The sequence below is a fragment of the Nicotiana tomentosiformis genome, chromosome 7 (assembly GCF_000390325.3).
Source record: "Nicotiana tomentosiformis chromosome 7, ASM39032v3, whole genome shotgun sequence".
Classification (NCBI taxonomy): domain Eukaryota; kingdom Viridiplantae; phylum Streptophyta; class Magnoliopsida; order Solanales; family Solanaceae; genus Nicotiana; species Nicotiana tomentosiformis.
This window is the reverse complement of record NC_090818.1, coordinates 120,749,839-120,775,538: the sequence shown is the minus strand read 5'-3', so window position 1 is coordinate 120,775,538 and position 25,700 is coordinate 120,749,839. Positions and strand designations below refer to the sequence as shown.

The following is a 25,700-nucleotide window of genomic DNA, read 5'->3' as shown; positions in this document are numbered from 1 at the left end:
TGGGTGGAATCAGAATTTAAAGTTTTTGGGTTCTGAATTTGTCGTCGAACTCATAGCTCGTTATAGTTACTGGGTTCATAATTGAATAGTTACACATATTTAATGGATTTTCTAGTACAAATATAAGGTTTAAACAAAAATTACTAAGTTCGTACAAACCCGTAACTTATACTCTCCCTCCGACCCTATTCATAATATAGAATATTATATTGTGGTTTGTGAGAGGCACGTAAACCTCTATTATATATACCATATTCGATTTGCCAGCATATATAACACCTAAATGATTAAGATTTGTACTAGTCATTTTGCTCAAGTAAAGTATTTTTAATCTTAAAGTTATTGCTCTCATGCATGGCAATTGCTTTGATTCTTTATTTCTGGGAGAAGGTTATATATATCTTTTTTTTTTCTTCCTTAATTGTGCTCTTAATTTCTTGAACCGAGGGTCTATCAGAAACAACATCTCTATTCTTCGGGGTAGGGGTAAGATCTGCGTACACACTACCCTCCTTAAACCCTACTTTATGGGAATTCATCAAGTTGTTGTAATTGTGCTCTTAATTCTCTCTTAGAATTAAGGATCTACCGTTCTACCATGTTATCATCAATTTCATTACCATTTTATCATAGAATTTAACTAATATCCACTATTCTAATGCTGTAAAAAATATTTTCACTATCAGGTCATGTTTGCATGTTATAAGCAGATAATTTGGCTAATTTTCAACATTACAAAAATTCTTCTTTTTATGAAAGATTTTCTATAAATATCTTTTGAATACACTATTCCTTATCATAATCATCAAGTTAGAACTCATTTTTGTGTCCCCAAACAAGGGACAGATTTAATTTAGAACTACCTATTGAAAAAAACAATAACACACACAAAAACAAAAACAAAAAAAAACATGAAGTGCGACAGACAATTAATTAGATTTCTTATTCGATTAAAATCCAACAATCAAAACTTAGTAATGATAGTGAACTAGCTAGCCTAAAGACCACTATATCTCTCTTTTTACCTCCCAAAAAAGATCTCTTTAAAAAATTGGTGTAATGACCCAACCGGTCATTTTGACTTTTAGAACCCCGTTCCCCTAAATAAAACTCTATGCATGTGTTTCTATTAATTTATGACTTAGGAGAATTGTTGATTCGAGATTTGGGAGTGTTCGGGTTGAAATAGGAACACTTAGTTCCTTAAGTTGGCCTTAGAATGCTAAGTTTGACTTCGGTCAATATTTTGAGAAAACGGCCCCGGAATCGGGATTTGACTGTTCCAATAGCTCCGTATGGTGATTTTTGGACTTAGGAGCGTATTCAGAATTTTATTTGGAAGTCCGTAGTTAAATTAGGCTTGAAATGGCTAAAACAAGAATTTAAGTTTGGAAGTTTCACCGAGGAGTTGACTTTTTGATATCGGGGTCGGAATCCAATTCTGAAAAATTTTATAGCTCCGTTATATCATTTATGACTTGTGTGCAAAATTTGAGGTTAATCGGACTTGATTTGATAGGTTTCGACACCGAATGTAGAAGTTGGAAATCTTAAGTTTCATTAAACTTGAATTAGAGGATGATTCGTGATTTTAGCGTTGTTTGGTGTGATTTGAGGGTTCGACTAAGTTCGTATGATGTTTTGGGACTTGTTGGTATATTTGGTTGAGGTCCCGAGGGGATCAGGTGAGTTTCGGACGGTTAACGAATCACTTTTGACCTTTTGGAGATTGTTGATAGCTGCTGGTATTTTTCTTCTGATTTCCTTATACGCGATCGCGTAAGTTTGTTTGCAATCGCGTAGAGTAATTTGGGCAGAGGCGACTTTGTTCTACGCGATCGCGTGAATGGGGTTGCGATCGCGTATGCTTAATTTGGATAGCTGAAAATTTGTTCCATGCGATCGCATGGGCAAGTCAGCAAATCGCGTAGGTTGGGCTAGTCTGTGCATCGCGATCGCGTGGCGTTGTTTGCGATCGCGTAGGGAAAACTGGGGAGGAGCTGGGCCACGCGCTTAATGCTTCGCGATCGCGTGAGGATGTTTGCAATCGGCTAGGTTTGCGGAGTCAGTACTTCACGATCGCGTGGAACTTTATGCAATCGCGTAGAGTTAATTTTGGGCAGTGTTGAAATTATTTTTCGAGATCGCGTGAGGAAGTTCGCGATCGCGTAGAAGAAATCACTGGGCAGAGAGTTTAAGTTCTGAAAATGGGACTTCGTTTTTACCGATTTGGAGCTCGGATTTAGGTGATTTTTGGGAGATTTTTAGAGAAAATAATAGGGTAAGTGTTCTTAACTCAATATTGGTTAGATTACCCGAATTCATCACTGTTTTTATCATTTAATTGGTGAATTAAGTTGGAAAATATTGAAAAACCCTCTTGGATAGATTTGAGGATTTGAGGACCGAATTGTTATTGGAATTTAGTAATTTTGGTATGGGTAGACACGTGGTTGAATGGGCGTTAATATTTCGTAACTTTCGCCAGATTGCGAGACATGGGCCCCACATATGATTTTTGAGTTAATTTTGAATTTTTATTGAAAAATGTAGTATTTCTTATGAAATTGATTCCTATAATTTTTAGTGATTGTATCGAATTATTTTGGCTAGATTCGAGCCAGACAGAGTTGGATAATCGTGGAAAAGGCCTTCTAGTGGATTAAATTGGAGCAAGTTGAGGTAAGTCTCTTGTCTAATCTTGTGAGGGAGAAATTACCCATAGGTAATTAAATTAATAATTGTTGCTAATTGTGGGGGGCTACGTACGCACGAGGTGACGAGAGTCCGTGCGTAGCAACTATTAATGCTAATGTCCTGGAAGTTTAGGATTCAAAGCATGAATTACTTGTGTAAATTGTATCCGTTATTTAAATAAATTATTTGGTATATATTGTGAATTGTTAGGGAAAAATATTAAAAGATGAAATTATCATATACTTAATTTTATGTTTAAATTAATTAATTGTTAAAGAAATTGTTCATCCTCTCGAATTGATCTTATAATAAATATACTCTCCTTCTGGAGGTACATAAGAAAATGTTCTCATTTCTTGTGGAGCTGGCCGAACGCCTCGGCAGGATAGATGCATCTATGGATCGCGCCGCACATCCCTCGACAGTGTACATGACACTTTGGATCGGGCCGTACGACCTCAGCAGAAATCGTTCCTAATAATGATAATTATACGATACCTTGGCATTTAAATTGCAGTTTGCGAATTTAATTAATAGTTTGGAAATTATTGCATTTGAAGGAATTTAATTATTTCTGCTGGTTAAATAAATTATTGTTAACTTTGTGAATCATGTTGATTTAGATATTTTAGTTTTATTTCAATTATTATTATTGACCCATATTGAGTGTTAAAGTCGGTCATCTCGTCTCTACCTCTTCGAGATTAGGCTTGATACTTATTGAGTACACGTTGTTTACGTACTCATGCTACACTTGCTGCACTTTTTGTGTAGGATCTGAGACAGGCACTAATGGAGGATCTATCATCGCACACCCACGTTATCCAGAGGCGTAGTGGTGAGCTGCCTTTCTGAGCCGTTTTGCAGCTACCAGTGTCTCTTCTTGTATTTGCATTCTGTCTATTTTATTTCAGTCAGTATTTGAAGTTTGTATAATCTACTAGATGCTCATACATTTGTGACACCAGGTCTTGGCACACACACTAGTAGAATATTTGGATTTAAATTTTGTTCTTGATTGTTTTAGTTTACTAAATTCCTGCAAGTAAGAAGAGTTTAATTACTCGGTTAATTTTAAAAGAATTGAATATGGATTTAAATTACTAGTTGGCTTGCCTAGCTGTAGTGTTGGGCGCCATCAAGAGAAATTGGATCGTGACAACTGTGTTACAATCAATATGTAACATTGTTACCTCTAACTCACGAATCGACATATTCATGTCGTTCTACAATTAGTCCAAATAATTTTGATATTCTATTTAGAAAAATTTATATTAAAAGATAATAAAATTTCCTTAGGCGAGCTCTTTTTCTTTCTGCCTTTTTTTTAAAAAAAATAAAAATTATTATATGTTACAACTATGCAATACGTATGTGATTGTCACAAAAATGTATAGGTGTATATGAATAGAATTATGGAAGTCTCATTTCATAAGCATTGAAGAAATGCAAAGCAAGTAAGCAACATTGTTCTCTTTTAATTTATAACTAAGCAAAACCAAGTATTCTCTCCACTAAAGTAGCACTATAGGGACTTGAATTATTGAGTATACTTTGCATGTTTTAGTGGGTTGCGCTCCACTCCTTTTTATAATTAATCACATCCAATTATCCACTTGGAGCTGCAAAAAAGAATGTTTTTCCAACATTATTTGTAATAAAATTCTAAATTAGAAATCAATATTTCAGACTGAAAAATAAAAAATCACTTCATAAAAAGGGACTGGGGAAATTAGTTGGATAACTCATAACTGTTCTAGTTGGTAAGATTTTAGATATTTTCTTTTGGTCAGATTTTAGAATATTTTCTTTGTCTTATAGTATTTAGACTTGTTTATCGTGAGTAATTTAAAAAAATAAAAATGTTATTAGGTACTCTTTAAAAAAAAAAAAAACGATATTGAGAAGATTTTATGGGAATGTCAACTGATTGCTCCTGAAAGTACCTGACGTTCAATACTAAGTGAGATTAAAAACCCAAATCAGAAAAAAAGGTGACCTTTCTAAAAATAATTTGGATATATATAAGAATGACAATGACATAAATAATAAAAAATTAAGCAGAAAAAGGATTGTCTTTTAGTATAATTAGTTGCAATAAAAAATTAAGCAGAAGGGATCTACTTTTCTGGAAAACAAATCAGTATTCATAAGATTGAAAGTGGAGGAGTACTTCCCCTTAACCTTTAAGGTGGGGAAACAACGTCACTTCATCTTTTGAACGGGAACGATAAATTTACTCAAACAATATTATTCATAACTAGAGAATTTTTATACAAAAAAAGTATTGCTGTGATTTTTTTTCAGCTTAAAGTTGAATAAACAAAGCATAAACGACATGTTTATGCTGAGAAGATGTCTTAGGCTTTAAAGTTGCTGAGAAGATACCTATATGAACGGCTAGTTAACATATCCAAGCAATCCGAGTTCATATGTTAGCCACACATAAAATGGTTATATGTTGCATCATCAATTTGGCAATGAAATATTTACAATAAATGTAGAGGGAGCGAGTAAATTGCTACATAGAAATGAGGGTGCACATTACTTTTGCAAAAATTAATTAGTTTAATTTCTCACCTTATAATCATTTCCCTATGTATAACAAAAATTAATAGCGTAACGGAAGCAGATTTTTTTTAAAGTTTCCTTTAAAAAAGTCAATATACACTGTTTTAAATACACTTAAATCACATCTATTGCTTGAAAAAATTCAAAGGTAATGCATAAGCACTATTAAAGTTTCTTTCACGTGATTATCCAATAAATAAAAAGGATAATTCAATGTCAGAAATTTTACTTTCTGTCATGTCAACGAAATTATTTCCATAAAATTTAGAGATTATTAACTTATGGAATACTATTTACTGTCACATTGTTATTATAAGAGGTGAATTAATTAATTAAAGTATCATGAATTAAATTTTCATGATAAATAAAATATGTTACTAACAGGTAAAATGAGTCTCTTATGGAGTAACAATTTGTGTTATTGAAATGCAATTTAACGTATGATAGTACCTTCTATCCAAGGACGATTCAAATAGAAAGAAATTAGACATTTTTGCCACAAGGCCTACTCGATGTCTCAAATAAGGCTAAGGAATGAAATGAATGGCTATTAGCGCAAAGGACTGCTAAGTTGCAAAGAGTCCGTTCGGGTCGGGTTAGATCCCAAATTCCCAAACCGCCTAATGCATTTTCGCGCGGGAGGAGGTTGATACTCGTGCATCTATATAAACTTTTTCTCAGCGCTTTCTCACTTGCTGCAGTGTATTTTCCCATTTTCGTGTACGTAGCAATGACGGACGGTCATCAGTTCAACAACATCTCTCTCGGCGGCCGTGGAGGCACCGTAAGTTGTTCTTATTCTCTGACTATGCTCACTTCTTTTTATTCTCGTTGCTTAATTCCAAGTTTTCAGATGTTGTTCGATATGATTTTTACTTCTTTAGGAGCCCCTGTTAATGATGAAATTGTTGTAAAAATCTCATTTTTAACCTTAACTTTCAGTTTTGTTATAATTTCATCATTGTTGTTGTCTTTAGATGGATACTTGGAACCCTAGCTCCTATTTGTGGATGAACTTTGTTACAATGTTGTAAACCCTAATTTTCTGTTCTCCCTGTTTAGTGTTCTTCTTGTTTTTAAATTCTAATTTGTGTTTTTGTGGGACATTTCCATCTGATTTGGATTCATTTGGACAAAAGAAAAGGATAAAAGTAAAGAATTTACGGGATACACGCAAAAAGGGTAAAGGGAATTTTTTTTTACCTATGGTTAAAAAAATATTTTGGGGTAGCTGCTTAACACATTTATTGATAGTAAAACTTATTTTTTTCTTTTCTGAGAAATGCAGAATCCAGGGCAGCTCAAGGTTCAGTCGGGAGGTATACTATGGAAGAAACAGGGTGGTGGTAAGGCTGTGGAGGTGGACAAGGAAGACATAGTGGGCCTTACTTGGATGAAGGTTCCTCGAACTAATCAGCTGGGTGTACGGATCAAGGATGGTCTCTACTACAAATTTACTGGCTTCCGTGACCAGGCAAGTGTTTTATTATTGTGCTTTTAGTTAGTTTCAGTTTATCAGCTTCTTGAACTATTTCATTGCTGATGTAATAGAATAGAAAAAGCTCAACCAATGCAGAGAGACACAGACGATTAGCCATAATAAGTTTGGAAATATTAGTGCTAAGTTATTAAGCCGTAAGTACATGGTAGTTAGCAACTTAACAACAACTGTTTTTAGGAAACTCAGGAAATTGACACATCTGGCTATGTAATGGTTATCAATCTTACATGTTGACTGGTAACATAATTGAATCAGGGGTAACTTCGACGCAAAACACATATATCTAGTTTGGAACTGGCTAGTGGAAGTGCATAGTGTCGCAGTTCCATTACCGTAATTACAGGCTTTTGCATGGTGTTTGAGTTTTTTTGTATGGTGTTTGAGCTATGTTCCTTTCTTAAGCTATTTGTAGAATCTGACCATGTTTAACTTATTTCTACAAGTTTATACCTCTGAATCTTTGCAATGTATGTGTTAGCTGCAGAAGCTCTGGTATAGTGCACAGTCATGCATTATTATCTTGTGTAATCAGTTTTTGATGCCCCTTGGTTTTGTGTTTGTGTATTTACTGCTTTGCAGGATGTTGCGAGTTTGACCACCTATTTCCAGAATACTTGCGGGATATCTCCGGAGGAAAAGCAGCTATCAGTTAGTGGAAAAAATTGGGGAGAAGTTGATCTAAATGGTTGGCAGATGTTTTCCCTTCATGAGTTTACTAGCTTCCCTGATTTTCTTTTGCTTGACATACGTGTTTTCTCTTCTTGTGTAAATGAGTTGTAATTGAAATTAACCTTAACTATACAAAATGACTGATTCTTTATGCCTTCAACTTCATTGTTTGAATGAGAGTGGTCTAACTGGAAAGTTCAGACCACCCATATTGCTTTTTATAGTTCTGCAACAGATTATATATGGGAGCAAGAGTTAATACTGAAGAGTACTGTTATCCTAGTATTTCTTCTGTCTGTATATTTGACTCCTCTTCATTTTTTTGCAGGGAATATGCTTGCTTTTCTTGTTGGTTCTAAGCAAGCATTTGAGATATCATTAGCAGATGTTTCGCAAACACAGCTTCAAGGAAAAAATGATGTCATGTTGGAGTTCCATGTAGATGATACAACCGGGGCTAATGAGGTTACTCACTGTCGTTGATGATTTCTCAGGATCTCATTTTCTTACATTTGACATTTATGTGTTCCTAATTTGGTTGGCATGCCTAATCCTACTTAAATGGCACTCTTCTTGATTCATGCTTTGAAACCACTCTTTTCTTAGTAAGCCACACTTCTACTGATTGCAGAAAGACTCGCTGATGGAAATCAGCTTTCACATCCCCAACTCAAACACTCAATTTGTTGGTGATGAAAACCGACCTCCTGCTCAAGTAAGCAAAGGCGTATCAATTCAATTCTTTGAATTCACGGGAGGGGATCCTTAATCCCTTCCATGACATGGTAGCTTCTCTCGGTAGAGATTGAGTAATATGATTGTACCTATTAGGTTTTCAGGGACAAAATCATGTCGATGGCTGATGTTGGTGCCGGAGGTGAGGAAGCTGTTGTCACATTTGACGGCATTGCCATACTTACTCCAAGGTTGGTTAAGCGCTTTTCATGTCAATTATTATCACACTCTGTTTTTTGCTTCAGAGTGATTGACATGTGCCCATATGCTGCAGGGGCCGTTACAATGTTGAGCTTCATCTCTCATTCTTGCGCTTGCAAGGGCAAGCCAATGACTTTAAAATTCAATACAGCAGCGTAGTTCGTATTTTTTTGTTGCCGAAGGTTATTTCTATGTTCAGCCCCTTTTTAGCACCTTCATCAATGTTTTAGTTATGCCTATTATTTTATGTTACTTCATGCAGTCTTTTGAAACCGTCTAATCGAACTTTTAAGTTATTATATAGTTGAAAATGTGATTTCTCTGCTTTTGCAGCATAACCAACCACACACTTTAGTAGTTATCACTCTTGATCCTCCGATTAGGAAGGGGCAAACTTTGTATCCACACATTGTATTGCAGGTATGGATTGATGTATGTTGGATAATGACGTACATTCTATTTTTGGTATTAACCTGCTGATTTTTTGTCTTACCAGTTTGAGACAGACAATGTGGTAGATCTTTCGCTGGCTTTGAGTGAAGATCTTTTAAATACGAAATACAAAGATAGGCTGCTTCTGGGTTACAAGGTAATTTGTTTATAGTCATTTGGATTTACATCAACTCTGAAAATAGAAATGCAAGTTCATTATATTTGCTTTTTGTTGCTTAAAGTAATGGAACGTGTTTGGTGCTGTTTACTTATTAGCATTTAATTTGACTTATGAACCAGGGTCTTATCCATGACATCTTTACTCAAATTTTACGCGGCTTGTCTGGTGCCAAAGTCACTAAACCGGGGAAGTTCCGTAGCAGTCAAGATGGGTATGCGGTGAAGTCTTCGTTGAAAGCTGAAGATGGACTTCTCTATCCTCTTGAAAAGAGCTTCTTCTTCTTACCTAAACCACCAACTCTTATACTGCATGAGGAGGTATCCTCAAGTTTCTGTAAGGCTGAGAATCTTGTGAACTCATTTTTATTCTTGAATATTTGACTTATTTCGTTATGCAATTAGATTGATTATGTGGAGTTTGAGAGGCACGCTGCGGGCACAGCCAACATGCATTACTTTGATCTTCTCATCAGACTGAAGACTGAACAAGAACATCTTTTCCGGAATATCCAGAGAAATGAATACCACAATCTTTTTGATTTCATCAGGTTAGCTTGAGTTTCAAGCCTTTCTTCTTTCTCAATTTGGGGATAACAAGTCTACTTCGTCTCTCTAACACAATTATTGAGTAATGCAGTTCAAAGGGTCTGAAAATAATGAACCTTAATGAAGCTCGGGCGACAGAAGGTGTTCCTGTTTTGCCTGATGAAGATGATGCTGTTGATCCACATCTTGAGCGTATTAAGAATGAAGCGGGTGGAGATGATAGTGATGAAGAGGTAATCATGCCTATTTGTAGTTTCAGTTAATTTCATCTTAAACTCCCTGATTATCTTTATCTAAATCATTTTCAGGGTGTTTGTCGGGCTGTCTTTTTTCTTACCCTTGGTGTTAAAATTCTTGAAAGCCTGTCTGACATTCATAAACTTTTCAGGACGAAGATTTTGTCCTTGACAAGGATGATGGTGGATCTCCTACTGATGATTCTGGAGGGGATGAATCTGATGCCAGTGATAGTGGTGGTGAAAAAGAGGTAAAATTACCCTTTCACATTTATATATTTTCAAGTTCTAACTTGTAAATTGGTAAAATATGAGCTGCCATTCATGTATGGTGACTTCAGAAACCTGCAAAGAAGCCCAAAAAGGAGGTTACTGTGTCAAAGCCATCTGCAAGCAGGAAAAAGGCAGATGACGATGGATCGAAGAAGAAGAAACAGAAAAAGAAGAAGGATCCAAATGCTCCGAAGAGGGCAATTAGTGCGTTCATGTTCTTCTCACAGAGTGAAAGAGAGGTAGGTGCTTTGTTACAGGATTTCTTATCTCTCTGCGTTTCTCATACTGCTTGAACTTTGATGATAAGAGTTTAGTAGTCTTAGTAAATAAATACCTATGGTCGCAAGTTGCAACACTTAATATGCTCCATCAAAAAAAGAAGTTGCAACATTCAATATATTACGTAAGTTCAGAACTGACTACCACGTGCCGCCAAATGTACACATGTATCTTGCAAATCTAGTGAAAATTCCTTCGCACAATCTATATGTAATATAGTATGAACCTGATATCTGGTACATACCCCTCATCTCTCGTGTGTCTAAACAACTCCAACAAGGTAAATAAAGGATCATGGTTTTGGGATGCATTTGATCCACAACTACAAAACTATGGACTTCTTTCTCAATCTATATCCAGCTTGTCACCGTCTCTTTTGCCGCTCCCATCTCCTGCATTTTCTTTATGGTTCTAGCTCTCTTTCTACCTCCCTCTGGAAGAATACATGTTATCCAGTAGAACATGTCAGGATTATCGGTAAGCCAAGAACCCCTGATCAGCTGCATATTTTCCCATCTCGGCATCACCATGAATACTATAGGCACTAAGTAATACCTGCCAAATAAGTGAGTACGGCTTTATTGCTACCCCTTCAAATGAAACTGTTGGCTGAACTTAGCAATCCAGTTTGCCCAAGCAATTCAACTTCCCCTAGTCAATATCCATAATAAGTTGCGTGTATTTTATTCCACTTAACTGCTCCTTGTCATTATTTATGATGGAAATTACAAACCACGTGGTGTCAAGATATGGTAACCTGCTTGTTCGTTAAGTTGGTGTGCTTCACTTGCTTTGAGATACCCTTTGAGGCTCACCATGGTTGTAATATCTCATTCACTTTCCTTTTGTTTGTTTTTGTAGAGTGTGAAGAAAAGTTTTCCTGGAATCACCTTCACTGAGACTGGGAAGGTTCTTGGTGAAAGATGGAATAAGCTGTCAGGTTGGTTATTTTTGTGGCGTTGTGTTTGTCTTATGTGCTTCAATATTTTGTAGTTAAGGGCTGTTGACACAATGTTGGTCGTGTTTGTTGCAGTTTGCTTGTGTTTTTTTTTTCTTTAATTATTTTATACTTAAGGCGGTTAATAAAATGTTGGCTCACATGTTGGATTAATGATTTTGCAGCTGAGGAGAAAGAACCCTACGAGGCAATGGCTAGGGCAGATAAGAAGCGCTACAGCGAACAGATCAGTGGTTACAAGAACCCTCAGTCGACCGCCATGGATTCAGGGAATGAATCTGAGAGTTCCTAAGTCGATTTTGAAGGTCGACGTGCCTAATCAGCAATCAGGGCTTGTATGTGAAGCTCAAGTTTTGGGGCAGATGAGAAATACTTTTATTTGTGACAGCCTAGGAATCTAATTGTCCGCGATATGCTGAATATTTCTAGATTAGCAGCAGGTATAATCTAGGAGCCGACTGCATAAATTATCCTTCACAATGTGCTTAAGAATATAAAAAGGTACTTTTATAGTTTGGTCAATCATCTATTGAAACACCTAGCTGATCGTGAATGGCAAGTTAGAAAGGTCTGACTTAGAAATCAAATCATCTTCGATCCAAATTTTTAAACGAAATGTCAGTATTGTTTCAGTATATTTTATTATATACAAAAAAAATATTCACTTCATTGCATATATATATATATATATATATATATATATATATATATATATATATATATATATATATATATATATATCCAACAAGAGTTCCAATTCTTACAAGCCAAAAAATTCTTAACCATTTCTAGATACTGTCTTCCGTCGAATTATCCAAACAAGCTAGTCGCACTAAAACATATACTACAACAATTAGAATAGAAAGGAATATATGTTCTTACATTTTTGTAACATAGCAGGTCGATATTTACGAATCAACAAGCAAATTCTAGTTCTTCACCGTAACTTTTACATTTTGAAGTTAAGGATAAAAGACTAGTGTTCCTCCCAAACAGCATAAATATAAAAGTAAATGTTATTTACTGCTACAGAAATTTGATTGTAATACAGCCTATGTTTATTTTAGAACTAGGTTATGAAAATACGGTAATCTGGTTTTCTTTATGCCTATAAGATGGGCTCAATCCTTTGTTTTCAAACTCTAATCCGTTGTGTTTTTAGTTTTTTAAACAAATTCCTTACTGATAAATAAATTGCGTTTGAATTGGCGAACCAAAAGATTTAGACAGAGTTGCATAGCCAGTACATCAACTAATAGAGGGCAATTGGAGTATGAATTTTAGTCCTTTTTCATTTCGTTGTGATTTTGTAGTACTTAACAGCTCAAAATTACAAAGTAACTTTGATACTGCATGAGACAAAATCTGACTTTAGAATATTCGAGCCAAGATAGTTCTAAGGCGAGAGTTCCCAAGTCGTCGTTTATCGAAATGGTCCAAGGAGCAGTGGCCAGTGGAGCCTGTGGTCAAAGAGTCAACGAGAGTCGTAGTCGAGGAGTCAGCAAGGGTCGAGGTCGAGGTCGAGTACCGTTGACGGAGCTGTAACGGTTAGTTTTCAAGACATGATATTAAATAGAATATTCTAATGGATATTCTCTGCACTTGTACTATTAGGGTTTCCTAGTAACATGTCCCATATAAATTTAAAAAGAGGCAATGATAAGGGACATAGGACATTCATTTGTAAAAAATACACACTGTGACTTGAGAAAGAGAATAAGATCCCACTTGCTAAGATACAAACATCATATTTTCACTAATATTCTTGTCCATATTTTTTCACAAGATCCGAGAATAACTAAAATATTCGAGGGATCGCCTATCATTCTTCAGTGTCAGAAGGAACATCCACGTATTCCATCTTTTATTGGGTGAATCATTCTGTTGGTTTACATAAATGTCATTTATTGCTTTTTATTATCATTGAACACTATATTATTGTTTCCGATTTCCAGAATATTTATTGCATAATACTGCCATTGTTCAACCTGATCCACACAATATTTATCGCTTCTTTAAGAACTCCATCTACGAATATTATTGTTAGCTAAGATTAACCCTTATTCACATAAATTTAATTATTTGAACCAAGATCTATATTTTTTGGTCAAATAATTTGGCGCCGTCTGTGGAAATTTCTTAGTTAAATTTTTAATTTCCTCTAGATCTACAACTAACTCAGGTCACTGACATAAAAAAAAAAAACCAAGATCTCCTTTTTTTTGTGTATACAAAATCCTACATGGCAGATAACCAAGAAGAAATGACGAGAATAGCAAGTGATTTTCGAATAAACCTCATGAATGTCATCAACGAAAGTTGTGAAACGGCAGGTGAGAACACGATGCCCAGTGCGTCCTCTAGGCGAGAGGGGTCACCGCCCCACACAGCTGCATAACAAAACCCCGGGGTAAAGGAGCCTCCACGTTTGTAAAGGAAGGGATGCCCCCGGCTATGAAAAAACTCCTCGAGGCATGGCTAACTAACACGCTAACAAGCGTCCTCAATAAACCCATTCCATGCACAGCTGCAAAAACCGCAAAGACGTGCACGATACAACAAACAGACGAGTAGTGTAACCGACCCCTTCCCCCAAAAGGTATAACTCACAATGTTATTGATAGTGCAGGTGACAACGCCCTCGCTGCCATTCTCAAAAGGATGGAAGAAATGAAGAATGAAAATAAGGCACTCCGAGACCAGATGAAAGAGTACCAAGAGCGAGTTAACAAGATACCGGGCGCCCCTAAGGTGCTGCCGAAGAGGGACGCCGGTAGGTTCATAGAGCAGCCATACAACGATGACGCAACCCCACATGCTATACCAAAGACCTTCAAAATGTCGCCTTACCTCAAAATATACGATAGAACGACCGATCCTGAAGACCACGTGACTCACTATGTCACCGCCGTGAAAGGCAACGACCTCGCCAAGGAACAAGTGTCCTCCATTTTGCTGAAAAAGTTTGGCGAAACCCTCACCGGGGGCGCTGATGGGGGGGAGCGTTAACATGGTATTCACAGCTAGCAGCCCGCTCCATAGAAACTTTCGAAGAAATGGCCAATAAGTTCGTAACCGCCCAAGCCGGAGCCAAGAAGGCCGAGGCGAGAGTAAACGACATATTTGATGTTAGGAAGTCCTTAGAAGAGGGGTTAAGGGACTTCCTCGCCCGGTTCAACCGAGTAAGGATGACTTTGCCAAACGTATCCGAAGGGATGGCGGTCGCTAGCCTTTCAGAATGGCTGAATAGAGTTGGTTCACGAGCAACTAGAAAACTGTTGAGTCGGTTGATGAAATATCCCCCAACCACTTGGGATGAAATCCATTATGCTTATTGTGCCGAGGTCCGAGCAGATGAGGACAACCTCAACGGTCCAACTTACCTACTAACCTCGGTACAAGCTGAATCTAGGAAAGATCGAAGAGACATCACCAGAAGAGATCATCCAATTCTGTGACCTAACAGGGAGCGACATCAACCATATATTAGGACGGCCTCTATGCCCTCCCCTCGCTACAAAGAAGGCCCGTCCAAACCAATGACGGGAACTCATCGGAATGAAAGAGGTATGCCTCCCTTATTATCTACTCACAATTTTGTGTGTCACCTATAGAGATAGTCTACGCTCTGGAGAAGCTCGAGCCAAAGGTAAAGTGGCCGTTGAAGATGAGATCGGACCCGAACACCAGGAAATCCGATGCCATCTATGAATTCCACCAGGAATGAGGACACAAAACTGAAGATTGCATCGTCCTCAGACAAGAAGTCGTAAACATGTTGCGACAAGGGAACCTCAAGGCGCTACTAAGAGACAGGGGGAGAACCAATTTCACCAGAGAACATGAACACCAAGGGCGACCAAAGACGCCCTCACCAACTCGTACCATCAACATTATTATCGGCGGCGGTGATGATGCCTCTATCAAAAGCGTGAAGTTCACCACTACCCACAAACTCAAATGATCTATCACCCGCGAATGGTACAACGAACTCTAATAAAGTATCATCTTCGATAAGTCGGATGCCGATGATTTGACCTTCCCTCATAACGATGCCCTCATTATTACTTTACGCATTTTAGATACCGATGTTAAACGCATTATGGTAGATGACAGAAGCGGCGCATGCATTATCCATCCCCGAGTACTCGCCCAATTGAGACTCGAAGATAGGATAGTGTCGCGCTGAATCACGCTAACTGGTTTTAATAATGTAGTTGAACGTACATCCAGGGAAATCACACTCCCTGTCTTAGTCGGCGACGTAACTCTGGAGATGACGTTCCACATCATGGACCAAGTCACGGCATACAATGCCATAGTAGGACGACCATGGATATATCTCATGAAAGTCGTCCCCTCCAGCTTGTACCAAGTGATTAAATTTCCAACACCATGGGGGATATGCAGCATCCACGAAGAATAGCGTACATCCCGGGAATGCAACCGCATTACCTTGGACAACACGGCCACCCAACAGAGGAAAGACAAAGAATACGAAGCATAGCAGTCAACATGGTCGAGGTCGGAGCAAGACAAGACCAGGGATGTTATCAAGGATACCGACACGGTCGAAGCTGCAGAATCGACCATAGAAGATCTCGACCCCGTTCAATTAGACCCTAACGACCATAGTAAGAAGGCCTATATCGTTTGTAAACTCCAGGGACTAGGTAAATTCCGTCAATTATTAATAGTTAACGCATATTTGTTTGCTTTTAGCCATGCAGATATGCCAGGCATCCCAAAGGAAATCGCCACGAACAAATTGAACGTCGACTCATTCCACCTCCCGGTGAGACAGGTCATGCCTAAATCCAACTCTGCTATCAACGACGCGGTCTGTGAGGAGGTGGAAAAAATATTAGAAAACGGCTCCATCAGGGAATCGAACTACCCTGAGTGGATCGCCAACGTGGTGATGGTCAATAGAAAAATGGGAAATGGCGGATGTGTGTGGACTTCACATATTTGAACAAAGCATGTTCGAAGGATTCGTTCCCGTTACCTCATATCCACCAACTTATCAATGCAACAGCAGGGAACGAGCTATTAAGTTTTTTGGACGCTTATTCGGCCTATAACCAGATCCTCATGGAGGAGGAAGACCAGGAAAAGACCACGTTCATCACCCACCAAGGAACGTATTGCTATAGGGTTGTGCCATTTGGGCTAAAGAACGCGTGGGCTACTTATCAAAGATTGGTTACAAGGATTTTCAAAGACCAGATCGGCAATACCATGGAGGTATACATAGACGACATGTTGGTCAAATCCAAAAGAGTATAGGATCACATCGACCATTTAAAAGAAACTTTTGACATACTTAGACAATAAGAAATAAAGCTGAACCCGAAAAAATGCGTGTTTGGCATAGCCTCAGGAAAATTCTTGGGTTTCCCGGTGTCGCAGTGAGGGATCGAGGTCAACCCCGACCAAATCAAAGCTATCGAGGGGATACCATAACTTTAAACCACTAAAAAGCAAGTCCAAAGGTTGACTGGTCGTTTCGCGGCCCTGTCAAGGTTCATTTCGCGGTCATCGGATAAATGCCACAAATTTTTTAGCGTACTCAAGAAGGACAACGGCCTCGAATGAACTTCTAAGTGCGTTCAGGCCCTACGAGAGCTGAAAGAATACCTAGCATCACTGCCCCTGCTCTAGAAACCCGAACCTGGGGAGCAACTCCTCGTCTATATAGTTGTATCCTAGGTATCAGTAAGCGCAGTCTTGATCCACGAAAACAAAGGTATGCAATATCCCATTTATTACATTAGTAAAACACTCGTCGACACTGAGACGGGGTACCCGCACCTCAAAAAGTTGGCTCTAGCCTTGGTCATAGCTTCACGAAAGCATAGACCATATTTACAATGTCACCACATCTCGGTCGTCACAACTTTCCCCGATGATGAGCATTTTACATAAACCCCCGAGTGAGCACGATATCACATACCAACCGCGAATGGTGATAAAGTCACAAGTACTTGCCGACTTCGTCGCCGACTTCAGCACAAAAATAATGCCTAAAGTCGAAAGGGAGGTCGAAACTTACCTCCAAACGCAAGACCTATGGGCCCTATACACCGATGGTGCATCCAACGCATCAGGGTCCGAAATGGGACTCGTACTCGCGGTCCCGACATGCAAAGTGATTCGCCAGTCCATAAGGTGCCCGGATATGACTAACAATGAGGCCGAGTACGAGACCGTAATTGCAGGTTTAAGGATATCACTCAAATACAGAGCAAAACGGTTGAAACTGCAGAGTGATTCCCAGCTCATAGCCAACCAAGTCATAGGGACTTTCCAAATCAAAGAATAAAGATTACAAAAATACCATACCGAAATCTGCAAGCTATTGCCTGAGTTCGACGAATGCCAGCTCGGCCAAATCCCGTGAGCACAGAATACCGAGGCAGATGGCCTCGCCAAACTAGCCGCAATTACCAAAAGCATCATGGACAAAGATAAAAACGTGGTCCATCTCCTCAACTCGTCACTGGACCAAGTCGAGGTAAGAACCATAAACTTAGCTTGGGACTGGCGCAGTCCTATTATTACATACATGCAGGACGGCACACTCCTTAGCGATAAAAAAGAGGCCAAGAAACTAAGAATGCAAGCGGCCAGATACAGTTTCCTCCACAACGACCTGTACAAGAGGACTTACGGTGGCCCTCTGGCGAAGTGCTTGGGACCAAACCAAATTCAGCGCATCCTCGAAGAAGTCCACGAAGGCCATTACGGGACTCACTCCGGCAATTGAGCACTAGTCAGATGCCTCATATGGACGTGATATTACTGGCCCACCATGAAAAAGGATGTCGCAGACTTCGTGAGGAGATGCGAGCAATGCCAAAAGTACACCCCAATGATTCACCAATCAATCAAAAATCTCCACTCGGTCACCTCAACCTGGCCAATCATCAAATGGGGAATGGATACCGTGGGCCCCCTCCCAGCAAGGCGAGGTAATGTACGATTCCTTTTAGTTTGAACTGAGTATTTCTCTAAGTGGGTGGAAGCGGGAGCATTCGCCCAAATACGGGAACAAGAGTTAATCACCTTTATATGGAGAAACACCATCTTCTATTTTGGCCTACCCAAAGAAATTAGCTGTGATAACGGACCCCAGTTCACAGGAAAGAAAACTGTCGAATTCTTCGAGAAATTGTGTATCAAGAGGATACTCTCAACGCCATATCACCCCACGAGTAACGGGTAAGCAGAGTCCTCCAATAAGTCAATACTAAATATTATGAAGAAAAAGCTCGAAGATGCCAAGGGACTATGGCTGGAAATACTACCAGAAGTATTATGGGCCTACGGAACAACTCTAAAAAACGAGCACAGGAGAGACGCCCTACTATTTGGTCTACGAGACTGAGGCAGTAATACCAGTCGAGATCGGAGAATCCAGCCTAAGGTACTCCCGTGAAAGTGGCACGAGTAACGATGATAGCAGAAGGCAGGAACTCGACGAGGTCGACGAACGAAGAGATATGGCATATATAAGAATGGTCGCCCAAAATCAACAAGCAGAACGCTACTACAATAAGAAAGCAAAAGTCAGGCCATTCAAAGTCGGGGACTACGTACTGAAAGCTAAAACTCAAGTGAGCAAAGATCCCAAGGAAGGCAAGCTGGGAACAAATTGGGATGGTCCATATAAAATCACAGGCAAAACGAATAAAGGTTCATTCCAACTAAAGACAATGGAAGGAAAGCTACTACCAAACAACTGGAATATCAGCCACCTCAAATACTTTAACTTCTAAGAGAAAAAGTGCCCCCCAAGTCGTACTCTTTTTTCCCTCACTTGAGCTTTTTCCCATTTGGGTTTTCTCACGGAGGTTTTTAACGAGGCGAAGAAGAGAATGCTTTGAGTCGAAGTACGCAAAAGTAGGGTCATTTTTACAATTTCATTGCTCGACCTCTCAACACTCTCCATATCGACCAATGAAGGGACTAGATAGACCGGGACTAGGACTGGAATGCAAGACAACACCCAAAAATCTGTGAATTTCTCCAAGTATGTAACCAAAGCAACATTGGAAAAGCAATAAACTTTATGCTTATCAGTGCATCTTTCTCACATTAAGGTTATGTTCGATACGAACAAACACCCATCGGCCCTCAACCCCAATTTAATGAAAGGTTACGTTCGACCTCACTCGAACAAATACCTACCAGCCCTCGGCTCCAATTTAATGAAAGGTTATGTTCGACCTCACTCGAACAAACACCTACTGGATCTCGGCCCTAATTTAATAAGAGGCTACGTTCGACCTCGCTCGAACAAACACCCATCGGCCCTCAGCCGCGATCTAACAAAAGGTTATGTTCGACCTCGCTCGAAAAAATACCTATCGACCCTTGGCCACACCCCAACAAAGAAACAAAAATATACACAAGTACAGAAAATAAACCACAGGATAAGAAGAAAATGCAAGGAACAACTCTGATATTTCATATACTTAAAAATTGTTTACAATAGGCTCGTGAAGACGCCAACAAAAATATATACAAAAAAAACAAAAGAGAAAGCTACTGGCCACCACCATCACGACCTTTAACATCCTTGCCAACTTGGCCCTCAACAGCGTTGCCACCTTGACCATCTACACCCTCGCCCTCGCCACCTTCGCCCTCAGGATATACGGGTATCATACCAGGCATTCTCCTCGATATGGTCTACACCCTCATCACCCTTATCTTCACCAACCTCAGGAATAGCGGGATCATACCCACAAGTGAGTCGAGCTTCACGAGCCTTAACGCAAACGCCTTCAAGGGCAACCTCAAAAATGGACCTCGCCGCGTGCAAGTCTCAAAAGACATCTAACTGGGCCTCGGTGTGAATCCGCTCCTCATATAAATCCCGAGGAACGTTGGGAAAATCTAAAGCACGAGAAGAAGACAGTTGTGCCAATAATTGGGCCTTCTCGGCCTCTAAAACAACAACTCGATTGTGTAGGATAGAAGTCTCCTTCTCCAACTCTCCAATCCTCTCATCAAGGCGCTCTTCTTTAAGCTTCGTCATTACTAAGTCATTCTCTTGCTCGGAACGGAGAGTAAAAATCACCACCTCAAGAGACTCTGCCTTCCTCAAAGCCTCTAACCGAGCGGACTCCGCCTTCTCTAGATCATCTGCCTTCTCAGCGACCTCGCCACTTAAAGCACCCACCCTGAATTGGCACTTTTCAAGCTGGGCACACAGTTAAACCACCCGAGCTTGGAGATCGCTGCACTGAGCTTCGACCGCCTTACTGAGCTCAAGCTCTTCCTCTTTCCTCCTCAATATCTCCTCCAGGACGCTACATTTCCCCACCATCTACACCAGCTTCTCGTCCCGGGCTTTCAAATCCTCCCTTAGCCGATGCACATTGCAACCCTCACGAAGTTGACGATACTTCTCAAGAACTCTGAAGTACTTATCCTTAAACTTCACATAGATTTCTTTTCACCTTTGCTACCTACGAGCACTCTCAATTTCTAAGATGATTGTCTACTAAAGAAACAAAAAAAGTTAGAAACCGAGAAAGAACAAAACTAAAGGAAAACAACTAACGGCGAATGTATTTACCCGAAGGGCGAGACCTGCAATGTTATTCGACATGTTGACATCATTCATATCCTTGAGGGTCGTACCCTCAATTTCAGAACTAAAAGGGACAAGGGAAGGGATGATATGCTTGGTATTCACGAGAAGATTACGGTCCATCGGGATCGTAATAGTCCTCGAACCCCCCTCCAACCTCACTTCGAGCTGAGTAAGACCCTCGTCTATCATCCTCAGCTTATCTACGTCCATGTCAGGAATCGGATCCAACATCCTCCTCAGCAACAACCTCGCCTCTATCATCAGTCAAAGGAGGTACGTCCACCGCAACACCGGAAGACATGGCCTCTTCGCGTCTTGGAAGAAGAAGGCTGTCATGGTCCACCTTGCCTTCGACCACAGCCTCTTCAGGTCATATGTACGTATCCTCCAAACAAATAGTCTCAGGACTAGCCTCAGGGCTTTCCCTGATATGCACTGTGGCCGTGGAGCAGTGGAGCCTGTGGTCGAAGAGTCAATGAGAGCTGTAGTCGAGGAGTCAGCAAGGGCCGAGGCCGAGGTCGAGTACCGTTGACGAAACTGTAACGGCTAGTTTTCAAAACATGATATTAAAGAGAATATTTTAGTGGATGTTCTCTGCACTTGTACTATTAGGGTTTCATAGTAATATGTCCTATATAAATAAAGGGCAAAATGGCCTCCTGCCACTTAAACTTGCACCCAATTGCCAACCTGATAAATAAACTTACAATTTTCCCATTTGAATACCTTAACTTGACGAAATAAATACTAATAAACTACTTTGACTATTGACTATGCTTATATGGCAGTGACATAGGTAATGTAGACAAAATACATGCCAATCACGCAAAAAGGAGCGTGAGTACAATATTTGATTTTAAAAAAAATACTAAAATCAAAAGAAAAATTAAAAAATGAAAAAGAAAAGGGAAAGAACACCCCCAAGGCCCATCACTGCTCGCTTCTCATCTCTTCTTCTTCTCACCAGTAACCCTTCCCCTGTTATCTCCCGTCAGTCCACTCCATTTTTTATCCAGTTTCTTTTCATTATCTTTCAAATATTTCTCATCTCGTTTTTTCATTCTTTCTCAAATATAGTGAGTAGTTTGAGTAAAGAAATTCTATGACTTTTTGAACTTAAGCGAGGACAGAGAGCGATTGGGAGTTTTCATGCCATATTCGATCTCAAGGTGTATGATTTTACTTATCTCTTATGATTTGGGACTTTTTAGAAAAGAGATGTGGTTATGTGGTTGGTCGCCGGCGAACTGGAGATGGCAGCCATTGAGGTTTTTTGGTGGTCAAAAATTCTATTCCTAATTGAATTTAACAGAAATAAGAAGAGAAGTAGAATATGGATGAAAGAAGCTCGCTAATTTCTTGGATTTGGGGTTTGGTCGGAGGCTTTTCCGGTAGTATCTTCTTTTACTGATTTTTTCTGGGGGGGGGGGGGGAGGAGGAGGGAAGGGGTAGGTGTTTGAGTGGAGAAAAATATTAAAAAAAATTTAATAAATTAATTTTAAAAGTGGGACCCACAAATAACACATGTCAAGCAATAAATGGTCTAGCATATGACGTATTTGACATGTCACCGCAATTGATATACACGCTTGGTTGGATGCGTTTATTAATATTCATTTCGTCAAGTTAAGGTGTTCAAATGAAAAAATTGTAAGTTTATTTACAAGGTTGACAATTGGGTACAAGTTTAAGTGGCAAGGAGGTCATTTTGCCTAAATAGAAAAAGAGGCAATGATAGGGGACAAAGGACATTCATTTGTAAAAAATACACACTTTGACTTGAGAAAGAGAATAAGAATCCACTTGCTAAGATACAAACATCATTTTTTCACAAGATACTTGTCTAATACTTTTTCACAAGATCCGAGAATAGCTAAAATATTTGAGGAATCGCCTATCATTCTTCATTGTGAGAAGGAACATCCACTTATTCTATCTTTTCTTGGGTGAATCATTCCTTTTGTTTACATAAATGTTATTTATTGCTATTTATTACCATTGAACACTATATTATTGTTTCCGATTTCTAGAACATTTATTGCATAATACTGCCATTGTTCGACATGATCCACGCAATATTTATCGCTTCTTTAAGAACTTCATTTAAGGGTATTATTGTTAGATAAAATTAACCTTTATTCACATAAATTTAATTATTTGAACTAAGAACTATATTTTTTGGTCAAAGAGATACAATACATGCATACAACGTAAAATATTTAAGGACATATATGTGATGTCAATGACTTTGCCATGGTGGTATGGCAATATATATAGGACAAAACTCTCTAACAAGCATGTCTTGGCTTGCAATTGAGTGCCCCTGCAAACCTCGTAACCCAAGTGACTTGTTCCCCTGGAGCTGATGATATCCCATCAAAAAGGTTCTGGTGTTTCTTGGTCCAATCTGGATCTCCAGATTCAACAAAGAATGCTCCATTCATGAATAGATCACCTTGTGATCTTCATGTCCACTGTTTCCACACTGTTTCCACACTGATTCTGGGGCATAGTCCCTCTTTGTTATCTGTGTACATATAGCAAAGATCAGCAGTTGTACAGAAACCAAAACTTACACCTCAATTCCAAATGGATTAATTTATATACAGGATTTCTATATTATAAGTGCATCTTAACCTGTTATTGTAGCAGGAAACCTACTTTATCTTTTATGGATTTAATTTATATGCACTCATAGTGTAAAAGAATTGTACATTTTAACCTATTTTAGTAAGGTAACATATGTCTTGTCCGTCCGCTTACTATTCTTACTTTTTATATATATATGGATGATTACCTATAGTTATATTTTATATGACCTGATAGCGTAAAATTCTTTCAGGTTACTAATTTCATTTTTCACAATCAGATAACATCTTTAAGTGATTCATTGTGATTTATTTTTATATTGACAGTACATAGGAGTTAAAGCATCCCAATAAGCTAAAAAAATAAAGAATGGAGCGTTGATTTACCTCCTTCTTGAACATGTCAGGAGGAGCAATATTGAAACGATTGCCCTGGCTAATAATAGTGGGATGTTGGCATGCATATTCCAATGAGTGTAATCATTATTAACAACATGAATGAAACCCCATCTGCACCTTGGCATTCTCTGTACCAAATCTCTTTCCAAAATGATTGAAAGGTACTGTAATTTGCATCATTTGATCAATTGAACAACTGTCACTTGCACCAAAAAGCATCACCTTATTATGATCAGTGAAATGTCCATTTGATATGGTAATAGCAGTGGATCCCTCCAAACGCCACATTGAGACAAGCATGATCAATCCAAATATGGAAATACCATCTCCATCGCTCTGTGTCCTTATTCCGACATGGTCCACCGCACTTATGACCATGCCACCATTGCCTACAACAATGTCGTGAGTGTGGATACCTGTGGAGACATAATAAAAATAGTTGATCAGCATCAAATCGATTTTGTAAATAAGTTACGTGTTTATAAGCTAGTTTGAGCTTGAACTTATCCAAACACTTGAAATCAGCTTTAAACTTTTAGATTAGTTCATGTATTTCAACCCATATGCAATGTGAACGTCAACTCCATGACCATCAATGGTCCTTCTTATCGCTTTGCATTATCAGCTCCTGATGTAATCTAATGGTCATGCTTGCAAAAATGATCCTTTTGAATGACAGCGTTGTTGAATTTGACAAGATCAATGTGAATTAGTGTGAATATTTGAAGCCTCCTTTTAGGAAGAAATAGGTAGATGCATTTTTCATGCATTTACATTGCATGTTCACACTTAATATGATGTCATGCATGACATTATTAAGGCAATTTTCCTTCTATAAATAGCAAGGGTATTGTTAATTTGAAATCATCTCTCACTTACCTTCTTATCTCATAAGGCATTTGAATCTTCTTTCTCTCTTGTAGTATTTCACTTGTATTTTTGGAGTGAAATAAAGTTTGAGTTGATTGTGTCCGAGAACTAGGCAAAAATCAAATTTTGCCGAACCTCGTTAATTTCTGGTATTCTTTTTATTATTGTCTTATTTTCTATTTATTAGATACCTTTAGATATAGTAGTTGTGATTTAATCACTCTATATATATTCGGCTTCCGCAACAATTGGTATCAGAGCCAAGGTTCTATCTTAGTATGCTCTGTGGTTGCAGCATAGTCTGAACTTCCACATCAGAAAAGAATTACTTTGGTGTTTTGTACTGTCAGCAAATAAATAGTATCTGTAGCAAAATGAGAGATAATAAAAATGAAGAGTTCACATCGGGTGTCAGTAATACGTCGTTGGCATCTTCACTTATGACAAGAATTATGTCAAATGCGAAATTTGCAGTTGAAATTTTTGACGGGTCAGGACATTTCGGGATGTGGCAAGCTGAGGTTCTTGATGTCCTTTTTCAATAAGGTCTAGATATTGCCATAGAAGAAAATAAACCAGACAATATCGGAGAAGGAGATTGAAAGATTATCAATTGTGTTGCTTGTGGTACTATTCGGTCTTATCTCGCAAGAGAACAGAAGTATCCATACACAAAAGAAACTTCTGCAAGTAAATTATGGAATGCATTGGAGGATAAATTCTTGAAGAAAAACAGTCAAAATAAACTTTGCGTGAAAAAATGACTGTTGCGCTTCACATATGTTCCTCGTACTACAATGAATGATCACATCACCAGCTTTAATAAGTTGGCGACACATTTGCAGAATATGAACGTGACCTTTAGTGATGGAGATATGGCCTTAATGTTATTAAATTCACTTCCCGATGAGTACGAGCATCTCGAAACTACTCTACTTCATGGGAATGATGAAGTGTC

General features: G+C 38.8%; 1 protein-coding gene and 1 pseudogene across 1 annotated transcript; one reads left to right on the top strand and one right to left on the bottom strand.

Annotated features, from left to right (window-relative positions):
• Window positions 1-5,893: 5,893 nt before the first annotated feature.
• On the top strand, window positions 5,894-11,800 carry LOC104090591 (FACT complex subunit SSRP1). The gene is made up of 16 exons (XM_009595726.4): window positions 5,894-6,052; window positions 6,557-6,742; window positions 7,349-7,454; window positions 7,767-7,903; window positions 8,070-8,153; window positions 8,270-8,364; window positions 8,448-8,556; window positions 8,708-8,794; window positions 8,871-8,963; window positions 9,107-9,304; window positions 9,389-9,534; window positions 9,624-9,765; window positions 9,921-10,019; window positions 10,110-10,280; window positions 11,182-11,260; window positions 11,443-11,800. Exons 1-16 carry the CDS (start codon window positions 5,999-6,001, stop codon window positions 11,568-11,570), a joined length of 1,914 nt encoding a protein of 637 aa, XP_009594021.1. The 5' UTR covers window positions 5,894-5,998; the 3' UTR covers window positions 11,571-11,800.
• A 661-nt stretch (window positions 11,801-12,461) lies between these two features.
• Window positions 12,462-24,521, bottom strand: LOC104119675 (probable pectate lyase P59; annotated as a pseudogene).
• Between the last annotated feature and the right edge of the window lie 1,179 nt (window positions 24,522-25,700).